Source organism: Paralichthys olivaceus, chromosome 15, assembly GCF_024713975.1.
Source record: "Paralichthys olivaceus isolate ysfri-2021 chromosome 15, ASM2471397v2, whole genome shotgun sequence".
NCBI classification, from domain to species: domain Eukaryota; kingdom Metazoa; phylum Chordata; class Actinopteri; order Pleuronectiformes; family Paralichthyidae; genus Paralichthys; species Paralichthys olivaceus.
In genome coordinates, this window is record NC_091107.1 from 18,285,741 (window position 1) to 18,302,898 (window position 17,158).

The window sequence follows — 17,158 nt, forward strand, 5'->3', positions numbered from 1 at the left end:
GCTTATTAATATTGAACGTATCACATGTCTAAATCGCTCTAAATTTGACCCTGCACTCCCATGTGCCCTTAACAATACACGTGCCAAATGTGGAGCAGATAAGAAGACGTTCTTGAGATACGCAAGCCTCATGCAGACAGATATTTCTATAATTATTAGATACATAATGTTGATAGTGTTATTTTTGATGTCATCTCTGAAACTTACTTAATTTATTTTATTTGTATTATTGCATTCAGGTAGTTCTATACCTGTTGCTGTAAAGTAAGTTCAGGCAAGTCTGATCTTGTCTTGTGTTCTTTTATACAGGAATGAAATGTATTTACATTTCTCAGAGGTTTTAATAATGACAAAATTGACTGGATTTTTTAAGAAGTGAAGTATAAAGACTATAACTACTAAAAAAGCCTAGTTAACACTCACGTAGAAGAAGCCATCTTCATCCATGTCACCAAACACATGTATGACGTCTCCTGCACTGAAGGTCAGCTCAGCCTGAACAGGAACAGAACAGATGATGAGCAAAAACTACAACTAAACATACAGTATAGCATGTTCCTATAACAACATGAGCATGTGTAAGCCTGACCTCTATGTCAGTGTTAGGGGAGCTCTCTCGTGGGTCATAATCAAAGATGGCGACCATCCTGCGAGCTCCTGGGGCTGCGCTCCCTGCAGCTGCAGCAACAGCAGCCGACTGGCTGGGATCTGTCAGCGGAACAAAGAGAGACAAACAATTCAGTTTGATAATTAGAGGCGTGAGATGTCCCTGCAATCCCAGTCAGCGCATCGTGCCCGCATGTCCAACTCACTCAGCGTCATGCTAAGCTGAGGAAAAGTCACAGCACTGCAGTCAAACAGAAAAATAAAGACAACAGGAGGTTAGCACAGAAAGTCTTAGCAGCTGGAGCTGTGCTGCTGTTTTAAACATCAGTCAGAGGACACATTTGTCAGGAGCTGAGGAGTGAACTCCTTCCTTCACTGTTAGTGGAGATGAAGACAAAAAGAAAATATTTGATGATTAATCTTAAACTGTGAAATGAAAAGAGGAGTTAGCAGAAGAAACTGTTTGACATTTACAACTGGGGGTAAACAAAGAGCTCAGGGACACTAAAACAATTGGAGATGAATTGATAAGATAATAAAACCATTATAATGTCTTTCCCTGATTTTAACAATTTCCATCCCAACTGAAAAAGTCCATATTTTTCAGTATACCCCCAAATAATCAAACAGTTCCTCATGAGGATGTATGAAGGTGAGTCGTGATGTTATCAGCAGCTACAATACAGTTCATGTGTTCAGAACCATTCAAAATAACCATTAAAACAGGTCACAAAATGTACAGAAATGATCAAGTAGACACATGCTGGCCTCCAGTGGACATTGGTGGCGGTCGTTCGAACATGCAGGGGCAAACAGAGAGGCAGAAGGTCAAAGGGCTAACCACAAACCTTGGCTGGAGGAGTCTACGCTCTCCTCCCAGAGTGCTGCAGACTCCACTGGAAGAGATGAGGTGAGGGGGGAGAGCGTGAGCATCGAATTGCAGCAACGGTAGAAAATACACATTAGACCTCAAAAGCCAGAATCTGAAGTTATAGTATGTCTCGGAGTCACAGATGGAGATCAGAGGGGATGGACGCTAAGACGAGTGATTTTCAGGTTTATGTGATCATGTAACGCATTTGGGACAGAGCAGCAGAACTCTGGCAAAATGACTGTAGAGAGAGAGATTATCGTTCAATAAGCGACACACTGCCACGTTCTGCTGCTCTGCCCTCTGTGTATTACATGAACAGTCAATGGAAGCTGGCCAGAGGGACTCAGTCCTCATGCATGTGCAATGTAACAGTTGTGAAGATGTTGCACAAACGTTAACAAAATCATAAAATGTTACCCTGTTACCCTGAATAACCTTTTGAGACCGAGATAACAAGAAGAAGGCTTTAAATAAAGAATATGAAACGTAAAGGGAGAACTACTCATCATGGTAACATTTGACTACAACCCCCCCCCGATGAAAGAGCAATAGCTACATTGAAATAGACATAAAGACAAGCAAACCAGAAAACCAGAGAGGAGCAGAAAGGATGGCGGTGGGAAGCCGCAATCTGCAGCCAGACACACCTTTCTTGGATCGCCTTGGTTTCGGTGGTGGAACAGGGCGGCGTGGAAGCTGTGCATGTGTGCGAGTGCCTTTATGGAGTTTTAGACAGGAAAACCAAAAAAAAAACAAACCAAAAAGAAACACAGAGGTGCATTTTTGAGATAAGCAGACACCAGACAAAATAGACAATGAGAAGCCAAAGTGGAGAGCAATTCAAAAATGACAACCAGCGAGCAGCAGACACAGCAGTGAGAACAAGTGGAAGTGAAAAGGTTAAACCATCTGCAAATACCGCTCTGGATCGAAAGCTGGAAACAGAAGCAAAGTGACTGCTGGATTTTACTGGGTGGCTCACTACGACTCATACTTTGAGATAAATGTGTTCTTTAGACACCTGCATTTAAATGAAGTCACTGAGAATGTGTAGATGGTTATGATTTTCTTAATAGCAACACAGTGAACAAGAAGCCATTAAAGCAAACAAAACAATGTCTTCAGAGAAAATGTTGGTTTCATTTTATAAACTCAATCTGATCTGAGACATGTTTGTGCCTCCGGCTGGGTCAAGTGGTCTCACAGTTTTAACTTCATGTTCTATCGTGGGCATTTAAAAATAAAGTCTGCAGGCGAAAATATGCCAACATGTGCCAAAAACATACAACTAAATATTGAGTCCATAATTCACAACAGTGGATTCTGCTACACTTGTGCTGCTATTTTCACTTGCCACTTTAACATGAACAGTGGTGATGTTATGGGTAAAACATTCACCTACAACAAGAACATCCAAATATACTCATTTTCAAGAGTACCACATCAAATATCATATGACATAATTACAGTATGTGTAGAGTTGACACAGACACATTTGGTTGGAAATCTGCTGACAAACACATCTTCAGGTAGTTGCTAATTCTTTGACTGGCAGTGTCACATACCTATCTTCTCCATGGAGGCGGCTGTGGACAGGAAGCCCTGCAGCAGGAGCTGCTGCCGGGTCTCCTCGTCCTCCACCTGGATCTCAGACACCATGTTACACGGCACATAGCCTAAACGACCAGCGGACTCCCCTTGGTAGAACCCGTCTGCGTCTTTATCTCCGTAAACCTGAGGAAAGGAGTGTGTAGACTTGTGAATCAAAAGATAATGAGTGAAGCTCCACTGGTCAAAAAACCCACTAACATCTGGCTTTTGTCTGCAATGGGAACGAATACAATCAGCATTCATTCCCAGGTCAAATGACTCTGCAGTAGGCAGGTTTCATCGGCTCTGGATCCGATCTGCAGTGATGGAAATGTGACATCGTGGTGAACGTGCTAATTTGGCAAGACAGTGAATTGAGAAACCACCTTAGTTTTCAGTGTGTTGGTGACGCCAAACATGTCACATCGCAAATTCCACTACTGGCAGTACAAAGCAGTCAATTGCCTTTTTTCTGGTGGTTAACGCATGTTTAAAAGCCTGCGTATACCTGCTAGCTTTAGTGTTAAAGAGGTATAAAACTTTGTGCAACTGTAATGTTTGTGCTTTCAGAGATAGTTTACAGTAGTGTTAAAAAATGTCTTGTGAGAGGACCATTACACATATTTATTGTCTCTACAGTCTGCATACTTAACCCTGCGTGTACTTTAGTCTTTCTGTTACAGTGAACCTGTCAAGGTTGCTGTGTGTGGTGTGGGAGCAGGGAAGGACATACTTTGATGATCTGTCCTTCAGTAAAGGGCAGCTCCTCCTCAGCAGCATCAGGATTGGGCGACATGGTGGTGGGATCATAAGGGAAGAGGGCCACAAAGATGCGTATGTCACCCTCTCCTTTGACCTTTGTTGAATCGACCCCACCTGCACACACACACACACACAAAAAAGATTAAGACAGTTTAAACCGACATAGATCTGAGCATTCACACACATCTTTTCTTCTGAGCAGAGACTGACAATGTTGTGAGCATTGGTTATGTAACTATAATAATACTAATCAGTTACTTCTTACAAGTATGTATTTAAGAGGTTCAACTTGATTCTCATAAGAAATAAGATTGTATGAAGAAACAAATAGTCAATCAATTAATCAACAAATCAATCCGCCATAATTTTGCAATGTCATTCTGGTAATTTTTCAGAAATAGCTGTTTCCCAAATAATGTGATTTGATAATGTCTTCGTTGTACATGAGAATATGTTGGTTGAGCAGAACATATTTAAAGATGAGATCAGATCAGATCAGATCCTTTGCAAAGGAGCTATGCATGGCTTGCAACGAGTTCTGCAAAAAGTACAGCCAGTGTGCCCCACCCCCACCGCCCACCAGCAGTAGTACAGCACATGTCCTTAAAACAGGTAATCAAGCTAAACCACTGATCCTAAGCTGTGTGAGCCGTTTGAAAAAAACGTGCACCCGTTCATGATCTGAAGCCACCGAGCAACAGAGGAAACATTGTTTGACCCACCCACTCCAATCTGACAACACAGCAACAAGCCAACATATAAAAACAATATTATCACAATGTGCTTTTAATACACCCGTGTCACAGATCGTGCACAGCAACACATAAATGTGACTCGTCGGCCGTCCACACCAGAGCAGACATGAGGCATGACACCAGTGTGACTAAAGGCATTACAACCGTAACCTGTTTGACAGCGAGACACATTTGAAGTGCTGTAGTGAGACTTTAAGCTGCACTGAAGAGACGCGTTCTCTATCTCATTATGGAGAATCAGCCCATCTGTGGCAAGAGTCACGGGCCGACAACACACTTTCACATCCTCACTGATTTTCTCGTTGATAGCGCAGAACTTCTCCTGCCTGCTCCCTTCCTCTATCTGTGTGCATGTGTATGTGTAACACTAGTGCACTGGTCTGTGTGCTCAATACAAAGGTTTATTTAAGGAGTGTGCAGTCTGTATCATTCAGACAAATGAGGAGAGGCAAGTGAAGGAACATGTAGAGAGAGGGAAAGAAAAAGGAAGGTGGTGCTTGCACGTCCACACCGCAGCCTAGTTCTCCGCTTGCTAATCGAGGTTACTATTTTAATGTCTGTCACTTCCTCCTGTCATGACAAGCCACTTTGGGTTAAGCCGGTTCTCAGCTTAGCAGGCTCTCTCCCACTTCTCCACTGCAGCTATAGCACCTCCTCCTCTCCGACAACCCCCCCCTTGCTCGCTCTTCCTACACAAGGTGCTAATCTCACTGCCATCATGTGAGACAAGGCGGTGCAGGCTTTACAACAGAGAGCACAGGTGTGTCAGCATCGCCTCATACATTTCAACTGCATTTGACAAACAAGACACAGAGCAACACAGGAGGAGGAAAAAGAGGAAAGCATATCTGACCTTTCAGTTGCTTGGCCTGCAAGCATGCTGGTTTAGAGGAGAGCTCAGCCTGGCCCCCCCACGATGGACCCGCCACACCTGGAGGGATTTGGCCGGGCTCCTGTTTAACATAGAGAAAAATAAACAGGTCAAAGGGAAAAAAATTAATTCTCACACAAAAAACACAGATTTCTAGGGAGGAGAGGACACCTCAAGGGTTCAGAGGACAATATTTCATCTTTAAAAGATCTTTAAAAAATGCAAAAAAACATGGGTTTCCAACATCCTGCTGTTTCAACATAAACATGTTCTGTTTTTGCATTGTAACCTCAGCAGATTCAGACACACATCGATGCACATCCACTGTAAGCTAATGCAACGCCTGGGCCGCACTGGGTGCATTTGCAGGGTGTGATGGCTGCTTCGTTGATCTGCTGTTGTTCACACCAGGAGTGTGTTTGCTGTGTTCCTGCTGCGGAGCTGCTACTCCCAGCCACACATTTTACATAGAGTTTGTCTTCAAAAGTTTTGACAGATAAAGGGTTAGAAATGTTTGGTCAATTATAATTAACAGTAATACTAATAATAAATAGATTCAAAAATACATACAGATATGCTTTTTCAGTTTTCCTGTCTCGGTTTAAAAGCCATTTCCATTTGAGGTCTCGTGTTTCTTTTCTACAGGTTTCCAGGGTTGGGCAAATTTTTCTATTCATATTAGAAGCAAGACGTTTATTCACATACATGCCAAGGAAACTGTAATTAGATGTGACTGGGCTTAGTATCTGCTGAAATGCTTTGCTTTCATTCTGCCACTGTGTGTTACTCTGGGATTGTTTTCCTCTTTCCAATGGCTAGAGTGCTTTTACTTTGAAATGGGTACAGGAAATGTTGCAAATATTTGAGATATATTTGATGGATGATTTGATGATTGAAACGTTAGAGGAGTACAGGCAGTGTGGCTGCTCTGACGTGATAATGGAAGCCGAAATGAAAAGACAGAGGTTTTGCTCACGCATCCAGTGAGGGCCAGGCATAAGGCAGCTCTGACTAATTTAGGACAAAAGAGTGGTTTCCAAGGAGAACAGAGGATCATGTGATGGTGGTGTGAATTAGTGCAGTGAGAAAGAGGGAGAACAGTTTCAGTTATGCATAGATTGTAGCAGAATTAGAAATCTGAACAAAGACAGTATTGTGAACTGGTTTAAATGTTTAGCAGCGACTCTGCCCACATGTTCACATGGAGTGTTTGATTTGATAAGACATAACTACCTGACCTCCCTCTGTCCACTGCAGAGATGATAAAGGTAAGTAAGTATGATTTTTCTCCACTATGTCTCCACTATGGGTTAGATCCACACAGCTACAGGGGGAGAGGGGTGGGCTGGGACAACACACCCATTGTGGCTGGTCTGCAGGGACATTTACTGGTTGATCAGTCTTCATCCCACGGCGGAGGGGAGGCCTGCTGTGCTCCGTCTGAGCCCCTTCCACCCACCACTCGGAGCTCATCTGCTCCACCACCACCTCCCCAGGACCGTACTTCGCGGGCTCCTCATTATCATCTGTGCCGTACTCCAAGTCAATCTCCACCGCACGACCAACAGGTGACCTAACAGTCCGTACTGTTTTGCTGACTGGGTAGGGTCTTTGCGGGGGAGGGCCATGGCTGAGGTTGGCTGCTGCAGCGACAGCCCTCAGACTCCTCAACATGGCCTCCCTCCTAAGGCGGTCCCCTAGCCCTTTTAGCAGCGATTTCTCTCTGATGTTGGGGGTCGGCTGTTGAGGACAGCTGGCAGAGACTCGCCTGCTGGTCGAACCCTCGTATAAACTCTCTTCTTCTTCAGGATAACTGATGGTGTCCACTGTGTCTGCGTAGTGCACCCTGTGCTGCGTCTTAGGCTTCACCTGCGAGGGTCCATATCTGAGTAAAGGCTCTTTGGTTAGGGATCTTGGACCCCTGTTGAAGTGGTGATGGTGAGGGGGAACATTCGTGTATGTGTTGGGTTGATGTTGGTGATGCTGGGGGGCATGATGGAGGCGTTCTGAGTCTCTATGGTGAAGGTGGCTGGGCCTGGGCCGAGGCTGACTGCGGCGGGTTATGGGATCCTCTTGACTACTGTCTTCTTCCTCTGTCAGCTCAGGAATACTGAACAGCTGATTGCTGTTGTAGACCTGTGGGGGCAACTTCAGGATCCTCTCAAGAACCTCTTCATCACTGTCTGAAGGCTCTAAATTGCAAGACTGCAAGGGCCACAGGTCAAAGCAAGCAAGAGTGGGTTGGTGAAGGTAATATTTAAAATCATATTGTTCGGTAAAAATAGCGGTGCAGATAAAATGGATGACAACCAGGCCATGCAAAGAAAAGAGAAAAGAAAGAAGAAAAAACAAACACATGAGGAATGCGACAACAGTAAAGAAGGCTTAAGTGTGCAAAGCAAAGTGAGGAAGCAGAATTTATTAAAAAGCGTGCACTCGTTCCTTTACCCTGTTAGCTCGAACTATATATCCCCGTGCCTGTGTTTCTCCAAGGTGGTCAGAATACAGATCCTCCTCCTCCTCCTCCAGGATGTCGGACAGGTCTGATCGGCTGTTATCTGCATTGTAGTCACTGGGAGGTTCCACAAGCCCTCTGCCATAACTCTGTAAATACGATATGTGAACACCATCCTGTGAGAGTTTATACAGTGAATTCATCAGTTTTAAACTCTTTCTTGATCACTCTCATAATTTGTTCATTGTGTATTGGAGTAAGGTTAATGTAATCAGAATATACTGTTTACAAGGAAGTGTCTGATTCAGGTTTACTGACTAAAAATGGATATCGCCGTCCATGTAAATGATGGAAGGATGGAAATATCATGCAAATGTATTAACTTTACACAATTGAGGGTTTCTTAAGATGTGAGATAAATACAGAATAGTAAATGCTAAAAATTTTGCATCATGCATTGTCTCCATTAATTTAATGTGACAGGCTGCATTACAAGCGACACATACCTGTCAACTAAAAAAGTATAATTTAAAGAGGAAATTATTTTATTAAGCTGAATCAGGCTCTAAGAGCTGTGCAAATTTCAGTTAATTTCTATATCATATTGCTTCAATGAATGTGATTTCTGAAATCAGCAGATTCCTGCTTTACTACTGTGTTCCTTCAAATCTGAAAGCTAAGACTCAATCACGAACACATACTGGACATTATGACATTCCCTCAGGTCAGCAGCTGCTCAAATGACTGAACATAATCAAGACAGATAAAAGACAAACTGTTTGAGGCTCTAGAAGAAATGAGCAACTTTATATGTGGACTAGATCTATTTGATGTACTTTACTACACCTCTGCAATATGATACTAGTGCAGTTGAATTCGACAACATCTCGACCAAACGATCTTCCTTCTTTCAGACAAGCTCTCAGCCGTACCTAGAGCACATACTACACTTATCTTTCTAGTGATGAGTCAACTATTTTAAAGCAATAGCTGATTGTCAGGACTGACCTGCTGCCTCCCGCTGTACACTGGCTCCTGGTCCTGTCTCAAGAACTCTTCGATAGACACCAGGCGGGTATTCTCCTGCTCCTCTTCTACCTCTGAATCCAGTGGGGAAGTGCTGGGTGGTCGGAGGACGTTTATGTCCTGAGGGTTAAGAAGGTCTGTGATCGGGGCTTTTGGTGGGGTAGGAATGCGCTCAGGGATCCCGAGCTTGGCACTGGGGTCCTCGATGAACTCTGTGATGGATGGGAAAGGACGTATCGATCCAGGGCTGTCGGTGTCTCTGCGCTGCTCCAACATCGCTGCTGCTGCCATAATTGGTGCTTGTGCAGATGCTGGTACTGCTACTGGAGATAGTTGAGGTGCTGAGGATGTGGGGGAGGTCACACTAACCTGGAGAGGAGAAAAAGTCTGTGCAGAATGAAATTATTTATTTATTTAATCATTCTAAAAAAATAAAACACTTGCAGTCTCTTCTAGACAATAGAGTGAGGATTACCACTGGAGTGATGGAGGGGGTGACTGGTAATGTGGTCTCACACACGGCTAAGGCAGCAGCAGATGAGGGGTTGGCCCAGGCCTTCACATATGAGGCAGATGAGAGAAGGTCTTCTGAGTGGAGAGCAGTAGGAAAGTTGGCAGCAGCCTCCACTGTGAGGCCAGTGTAGTGTGTGTCTGATGGCAGGGTGCTGGGCAGCACAGAGACTTTGGCAGCAGAGTTCATGTAGGACTGCGGTGAGGGCAGGTTGCTGGGACCTACAGGGGCACAGGGCAGAGGGGCTGGCACAGCTGGGGCGGTGATAGCTGGGCCCGCCATGATGGCAACCAGCTTGGACGGCACATTGACTGGCAAAGAGTCACAGGACTCCCCATGGGCAGACATGGTGCGGACAGTGAGCTCCTGTGCTGCCTGCAGGGACTGGATCTGAGAGGGCCCCAGCAGGGCACTGCCTGCTGTTGGGGAAGACACCTCCAGCACCTTTAGATAAAAGAACGACAGGGACACAGGTAAAATTTTCCATGTGAAATTCAAATGATCAAACTCAGCTTCATCTATAAAAAACTCAACGGATAATATCTTTCATACCTTTTTCTTATCAGCATATATGGTGTATCCAGTGACACGGACTCCGTTGGAGGTCCCGGTAGCATCTATAGTGACTGGCAGCCAGCTGATGAGGGCGATCCCTGGAGAGGGTCCGTGCTCGAGCTGTACGTCCAGAGGAGCATCAGGTGGACCTGCAGGGATTAAAGGAATCACGCAAGCGAAAGCAAAAGATAAAAAAGCATGATTCTATATAAATCTATGATGAGGTGAATTGCTTGTTTGGGATTAGAATTAATTATCACAAAGAGCACATGTTTTTACCAAGGAAGCTGCTGTCTAACACTCTACAGGGACAGTAGGAATTCAGAAACCATATACCTGGGTTCCCAGTGTGTGGGCATGAAACTTAAGCACATTTGAATGATTTTTTTAGAGAAATACAACTTACATCTCATCTGACACTGGTCATCAATATACAGCTTTCAGGCCTAAGGCCTAGGGCCTCAAACTAAGGTCAAAAACGAAATAGCTCCCACAGTCTTCAGCAAAATACCACAACCTCACACTGAGCAGATCTTTGTTTCTTGAGTCGGAGCAGAATTTTAGGTCAGTGCTTTGTGGGAATGGCAGGAAAATATAAAACAAATGGAAAAGATGCACAGGAAATGACCAGTAGCTACGATAATGCATGCCTTTTTATTATGACCTCTGAAATGACCAATCAAATTGGATATTTCCCCCTTTTCAAGCAATATATCTGTATCAAGGTGCCCTGGTTGTTTAATAAAGGCAAAGTGATTCAGAGCAGCTAATAAAAACAGTCCTCATGAATAAATTGATGACCTTGTGTTGGGAGGTAGAGAATCAACACGACACTCAAGATGAAACAGCTTCATTTGCACAACAAGATACAACGCACTGTAGCTCTGAGAAGTAACTGTGCTGCTCTGCAACTCAAAGGTTCAGTGAGATTATATGAAGAGCTCGACTGTAGGAGTGAATGAGTTAGTTATACAACATACACACTGGAGTGTTTGTGAATTAAATCATACTGAAAATTAGATTATACACATTTTTTGGTGTTTGCAGTACTGAGCACATACGATTGTATCTAATCCATAGTTTTTGTTTGATCCAGCCATTTTATAGTTCGTCTCTGTATTAGATATATCTGATTTACACATCCTTTAACAAAAGTGCACTTTTGGAATACAACACTGATGTACTATGTGGGTCAAATATGTGTATCTGAATGACTTGATGGAATAAGCCATTTTCATTACTTTTATCAAATTAAAGGCCCAGTGTGAAAGATATAGGTGAAAGGGAACTATTGACAGAAATTCAATGTAGAATAATCCTCATGTTTTGACATTTCATCTAAATTGTATGAATTGTAGTTTTCTTTACCCCAGAAAAGGCCCTTTATATTCAAATACTTTATATTTACATCGAGGGGGGGTCCTCTTTATGGAGGCCGCCATGTTTTTTACATTAGTCCAGATTGGACAAACTAAACCTTTTGAGTTTTTATGACAACTGAAGTTACCACAAGTTCTTTTCATGTTTGGAAGGAGAGGGTGAGGTGAGGGGTGTTCAGCTGCAACATGCAATTTCAACAATAGATATCACTAAATTCTACACACTGTACCTTTGAAATGTTTGATTAAATTTTTACCTGACAAAAATAGTATCAAAATAAATACATGTGACTTCTTCATCTTCAGAGAGTAATATGATATTAGAGTAAATACTTAATCCTGACCTGCCATCAGTGTGCTGAAGGTGATTGTAGTGCTTCTGTGTTCACGTCGCTCCACAGGTAACTCCCAAGGTGTGCGGTGCGGCCGTGCCTCCACTTTTACGGTGTACTGCAGGCTGGGCAAGAGGTTATTGAGGCACAGTGAGTAGCAGCCAGCCTTCACCAGCTCACACTCCTCCTCATTCAAGGACACAATGTGCACATAGTTACTGTTGCTGGGCAGCCAGGTCAGGTTGGCAGAGGTGGCGGTGATCCTCTCCATACGCAGCTGTGTGGGCGCCACACAAACATCCCGACCGACCAGCATGCTGCAGCGCAGGCGGTCTGACGGGCCCTTCTCTGTCAGGCTCTGCACTGACACACGGTAGGCCTTGAGGTTTATGTCCAGCCGCTCCAGCACTGCTTTGGTCTGGGAACCGAAGGGCACATTGATCCGCAGCTCCTGGTCCACATACACGTTATAGCTCCACACATTGCCCCACCCAGCTGGCACCAGCGGAGGGTCCCAGCCAATGATGATGCTCTTGGCGAGCTGCTTGATGAGGGTGAGCTTACGTGGGTAAGGCACAATGTCCACTCCCACCTCCTCCAAATCCAAGTCCAGGCCGTTGGTGAGGGGGGCTGGGACAGCCAAGGCTGATGCTGAATCTGTGGGGGCTGAGGCAGGGCCAGAGGGAGCAGGTGCCTCTGTCCTTTCTGAGGTGCTGGCGCCCAGGTGTAGGTGATGCTGGTGGCTGGCACTGTGCAGGCTGCTGTCGAGTAGGGAGTTATGGGACATGTCCCCTGTCTCTGGATGGTGACTGCTCATGACATCGTCGTCCGATACACGCTCCACAAAGTTAGAGGGGACCAGCCCTCTCCGTCCGTCCATCAGCTCACCTATGGACCACAGTAAACAACTGAAATCAACGAACAGACAGGAGCACGAAAATGTAGATGTAACAAATTAGACTGCGGATTTACCTTCATAGAAGCCATCATCATCCATGTCTCCATACACATAGATGTACTCTCCAGCAGTAAGTGGTAGCTCCACTTCAGGGTTGTCGTTGGGGCCATCATAAGGATTATAGCTGTTTAAAGTAATGTTTTTAATTAAGTTCTTTTCTTCAGACAATAGCAAACTGTCGATGTAGTGACTTGACCTCCTCAGTATAAAGCTCACCTATATCTTGCAATGAAAACCTGAAGTTTTGCTGCTCCTCTGCTGACTGAGTAAGGTGCTGGGGCCACGTCAATGTCTAACTCCTCTACTTCACTGGCAGTATCCACCTGCGAACAACATGAACAGACCAATGAATGACTGATTAACTTGATACATTTTATTTCAGTGAAAAGAAAAAGCACAAAAATGGTTGTGAAATGACTTAAATAAACAACCATCTGACAACCAAATCAGTTTCCAATTTATTAGGTACACCTAAATAAAACAAATGCCCAATACCACAGTCCTTGGTTATAATGTTCTTATATGTTTTATCTTAATGTTCTCTCCTCAGCCAAGGAGTTTATGTTTTCATTGTAGTTTTTTTGTCTGATAGCAAGATTAGAAAACACAAATGAACTAATTTTCTAGAAACTTGTTGGAAGAAAAAGTTATCTGTCAAGGAAGAACCCATTTTGGAAGAATTACAGACATTTTCAGTATTTTCAGTTTGCAAGAAATAATATGCATCTTATGTCAACATTATATATATAATAAGGTGATAATGTGGCCAATAAGCCTTGGAGTGGCCTTCTAGTTCAAGATGTTGTAGTTAAAGATGATTTAACTGTATGATCATTCTACAGGCTTGTACTACATCACACAGAGCAGAGTCCTTCAATGATATAGATGGATTATCCAAAAATAACAATAACACCTGGACACCACAGTGGGTACCCATAGACTTTATGTAGTCGGAGTTTAATGAAGGTATTTGTGTTGCTCTAAATTTAAACACCAAGATTTAAATTTTAACTACAAGTGAAATATTGGTTCTTAATACCAGTTATCAGGCTCCTTGATTACTAATAATTATTATCTGTAATGTTACTGAAAACCCAAAGCGGTCGACCCCATGGTTCCTGGTTTTATAACATCTGCCCGTGTTAACTTTAATTAATTAATTCAGAGGATACATGGGGAAAGCCATCATGCTGGCAACCTTTGTAACACATTTCACAGCAATGACAGCAAATTTGGTACTGGATGAGTTTGCATTTTACACATATATCCTGAAAGGCCATGAGGTTAAGTCCATGACAGTCATTATCTTAAACAGTAAATTATTCACATTTTTGACTCAAGAACATAATTTATAAATTACTGCTCGTGTGAAAATATAAATATTTGTATTATATAATGAATACATTTAATAAGTCACTGTTGCTGGTAGAATCATTATAACACCTGAAGTGGAGTTAGAATTCCATTCATACCCACAACACATAATACAATGGGAGAGCCTGTATATTTATAGCTCCCTGGGAAAACCTTTTTAAGGATAATCACTTACAACTACTACTGTATAACCTTTATAATCCACACTGGCCAGAGGATTATTTCACTAAAAATGAGCTTTGCAGAACTGTGTGCAGACGAGGGACAGACGAGGGACGAGTGAAAAGATCACCAACCTGTCTGCCATGCAAGACCAGAGACTGACTCTTTGGAGACATGGCATTATTAAAAGACTGAATCCTGGCAGCAGATCCAAATTATTTCTCTTATATATAAGCAAAGGGGGCTCTAGTGTATTCAGCTGTAGTCTGTTAGACTACTCGCGTGAGATGACAGAGAGGGTTAAGGAGGGCTTTTTAATCCATTAAATCCACACAATCAATGTGCTCGTGCATAGCCGTCTTGGTAATCTTGATGAGTGATCTGCCTGTCTATGTTCGCACAAAGAAAGCAGACATGTTTGCGAGTAAGAGTCCTGCACAAGGGATACATTTTCACAAACCTACAACCAGGGATCTAACACTAACCAACAAATCAAAAGTTGGACAAAAGGAAACCATTCTGGACAACAGATATCCAGAGGTTTCAAATGTCAAAGCAATATTAGTTTGAGTTCAAAAGTGTAGTAGTAGAAAAAGGTAAAGAAGTAACAAATAACAAGAACAAAAACATAAACAAATTCTGCACCGTACATTCTCGGGGTTGTACCTCATGTGTTGGGCTTGATTTGTGCGGACTGAGGTGGGAATCAGACTTGGGGGTGAGATGAGTGGTGTCTGACTTGCTGTGGGAAGAGCCTGACTTGCTGACGCTGATGGTGGGCAGCTCCCGGTGCTTGGTGACAGGCGAGCGCTCCACCCGGGACAGCCCTGCGGCATGAGGGGTGGCCCCCATCCGCAGTGCAGCCGCCACATCTAGCAGGAAACAGAGGGGAAGAGGATAATACATAATCCATGACTTTAGCAAACACCTCCAGCCCTCTCACTGGTTAACCTGCTTGAGTCCGTGAGCAGCTAGGTGGGTGAGGTCACTGGTTGACATGCAGGAGGCTCAAGGTTGAACCTGGCTGATTAAACAGTGGAGGGTAAAATCCTGTCTCCATCTGTCTGAGGTCAGAGGTCATGCTAAGTTGTGGCAACGTGTGTCACACCAACGCTGTTAAGGGGCTTAACTGGTTCTGCGGTCCACAGACATTTCTCCGACCCTCAGACCCTCAGACCCTCATGTGATGGCGAACATTACACACGAGCTCTGTTACAGTGTTGGACGGTGTAGGTGAGATGACGGGTTAGAACATGCCGTGCCCAACACATATTATGGGTAACAGAGACAGAGAGCATACTGAGCGGATCATTACCCTCGGGGCAGGAGAGAGTGTCACCTCCCTCAAGACTCCAGAAGGCTATTTCACCCAGAGACACCATATCCCATGAGCCATCAGTGCAGTCTAAAACACACGAACAGTGTAGGAGAAAGAGGTTGGATACACACAGTAGGAAAGATGTGGACTAGATTTGCACTGTTGTTATGTTTAGCTTCGGATGGGATCGTGTTATAATGGATGTTTGAAAAACTGTTCTTGTTTTGGGACATCATTTGTGTATTAAAGTCACAGCACGTGAAATGAAATGAAAGCAATTGATCTTAATCTATTTTACTGATACAAAATTAAAATACACTGACACGATAAATAAATATCCCTATTAATAACACAAAAACACTAAAACACATTCCTGATGGAACAGTTAAAGGATTTGGATGCTTTTGTCCATGTGAGGACTGATGCTGTTGGGATGTGTTTGCTTCTAAAGCCATGCACTTTAGCCAGGACTCTGTAACTGACAAGATTATCTCTGCAACTGAAACATTTCAATTATGAAACACTATGGAAGTTTAATTAAACTTAGCCAATGATTAAACAAAATGGAAATAAGGCAGATAATGTTCTGAGAGTCATCATCCAGGAACAGGTTGTTGACAAGTCCTTTAATTACATCTAGTATTGTGCTTATATGTACAGCAGATGTTGTGAACGAACCAAAGCAGTAAATCGGTTTCCTTTTCACCTGGTTGTCACAAGAGTACATATCCGTGGTGGTATGGCTCACCTCGCTCAGTCGTCAGGCCCACCCCGTTGGTCAGAAGAGAGAGGTTTGCTGGGTTGTTGAGGAGGGTAGAGCCGGCCAGATCCACCTTCGACGCCTGCAGTCGAAACGTCTCCAGTTCCTGGGACAGCAACCCGAACTGTTCGCTCTGGCTGCGGCATTTATCCTCCAGGTCTCGCACCTTTGACTACACACAAGGCGTAAAAAATACACAGTGAACAGATACAGACAAAGTAAAAACATCCATCTTTCCACACTATGAAATAGGATATAATCAATATGTGATCAATAATATATTTCAGTGGTAACTGTATGATAAAGTGCTATACTTTTAATTTTTTTCTGTGCCGGTGTTTGAAAGTGATGATCTGATCACTTGAGAATAAAATAAAATCTTTATTTTTATAAATAGTAGTTGCTATTGTCTTGTTCCATTTCTAACAAGGAAAACCTTTATAATCATGCATGTACATGTAAAATCCCATATCTGATTTTACACTTTTATGATTATTTTGGTGGATGCACAAATGGAGACCCGCAACATACAGCAAGTATAAAGCTGCGTACAAAAAAAGGTTTGTAATATAAAACTATTACATTCAGAGGTTATGGTACTGCAAGACAGACAGCTGTTACTAAAACACACTTTACAGCTGCAAACACACATGGCAAGCAGTAACTCAGACTCAAAGGGAAGAAGATGGGGGGGGAACAGAGGCAGGTAGTTTTCTGCTTAGATGAGAAACAGCAGTAAAAAACAGAGCTGGAAAGTAACAGAGGTTGTGAGAAGTTACACAGTTTGCTTCTGCTTCACACTTCAATCACTTTAACAAACGGACAGCAGTTAGCAGTGTAATTTGCCAGACAACGACAGAAGTTGGCCTT

At 43.3% G+C, this 17,158-nt stretch overlaps 1 protein-coding gene across 21 annotated transcripts in view; it reads right to left on the reverse strand.

Annotated features, from left to right (window-relative positions):
• The window catches only part of LOC109628709 (RIMS-binding protein 2), a 59,328-nt gene that overhangs the window by 4,675 nt on the left and 37,495 nt on the right, over positions 1-17,158 (reverse strand). For 8 of the 21 annotated variants that reach the window (XM_069510072.1, XM_069510068.1, XM_069510065.1 and 5 more), the window contains 19 exons: positions 16,277-16,460; positions 15,526-15,615; positions 14,877-15,082; positions 12,891-12,997; positions 12,689-12,798; positions 11,729-12,604; positions 10,342-10,368; positions 10,003-10,154; positions 9,415-9,894; positions 8,922-9,326; positions 7,907-8,062; positions 6,818-7,663; positions 5,441-5,540; positions 3,804-3,946; positions 3,046-3,214; positions 2,128-2,196; positions 1,455-1,502; positions 590-708; positions 424-495 (listed from right to left, as the gene is read on the reverse strand). In XM_069510072.1, the coding sequence (XP_069366173.1) occupies positions 424-495; positions 590-708; positions 1,455-1,502; positions 2,128-2,196; positions 3,046-3,214; positions 3,804-3,946; positions 5,441-5,540; positions 6,818-7,663; positions 7,907-8,062; positions 8,922-9,326; positions 9,415-9,894; positions 10,003-10,154; positions 10,342-10,368; positions 11,729-12,604; positions 12,689-12,798; positions 12,891-12,997; positions 14,877-15,082; positions 15,526-15,615; positions 16,277-16,460 (4,359 nt within the window). The remainder of the gene's footprint in view (positions 1-423; positions 496-589; positions 709-1,454; positions 1,503-2,127; positions 2,197-3,045; positions 3,215-3,803; positions 3,947-5,440; positions 5,541-6,817; positions 7,664-7,906; positions 8,063-8,921; positions 9,327-9,414; positions 9,895-10,002; positions 10,155-10,341; positions 10,369-11,728; positions 12,605-12,688; positions 12,799-12,890; positions 12,998-14,876; positions 15,083-15,525; positions 15,616-16,276; positions 16,461-17,158) is intronic. The other 13 variants (XM_069510087.1, XM_069510086.1, XM_069510071.1 and 10 more) reach the window with 10 other exon arrangements.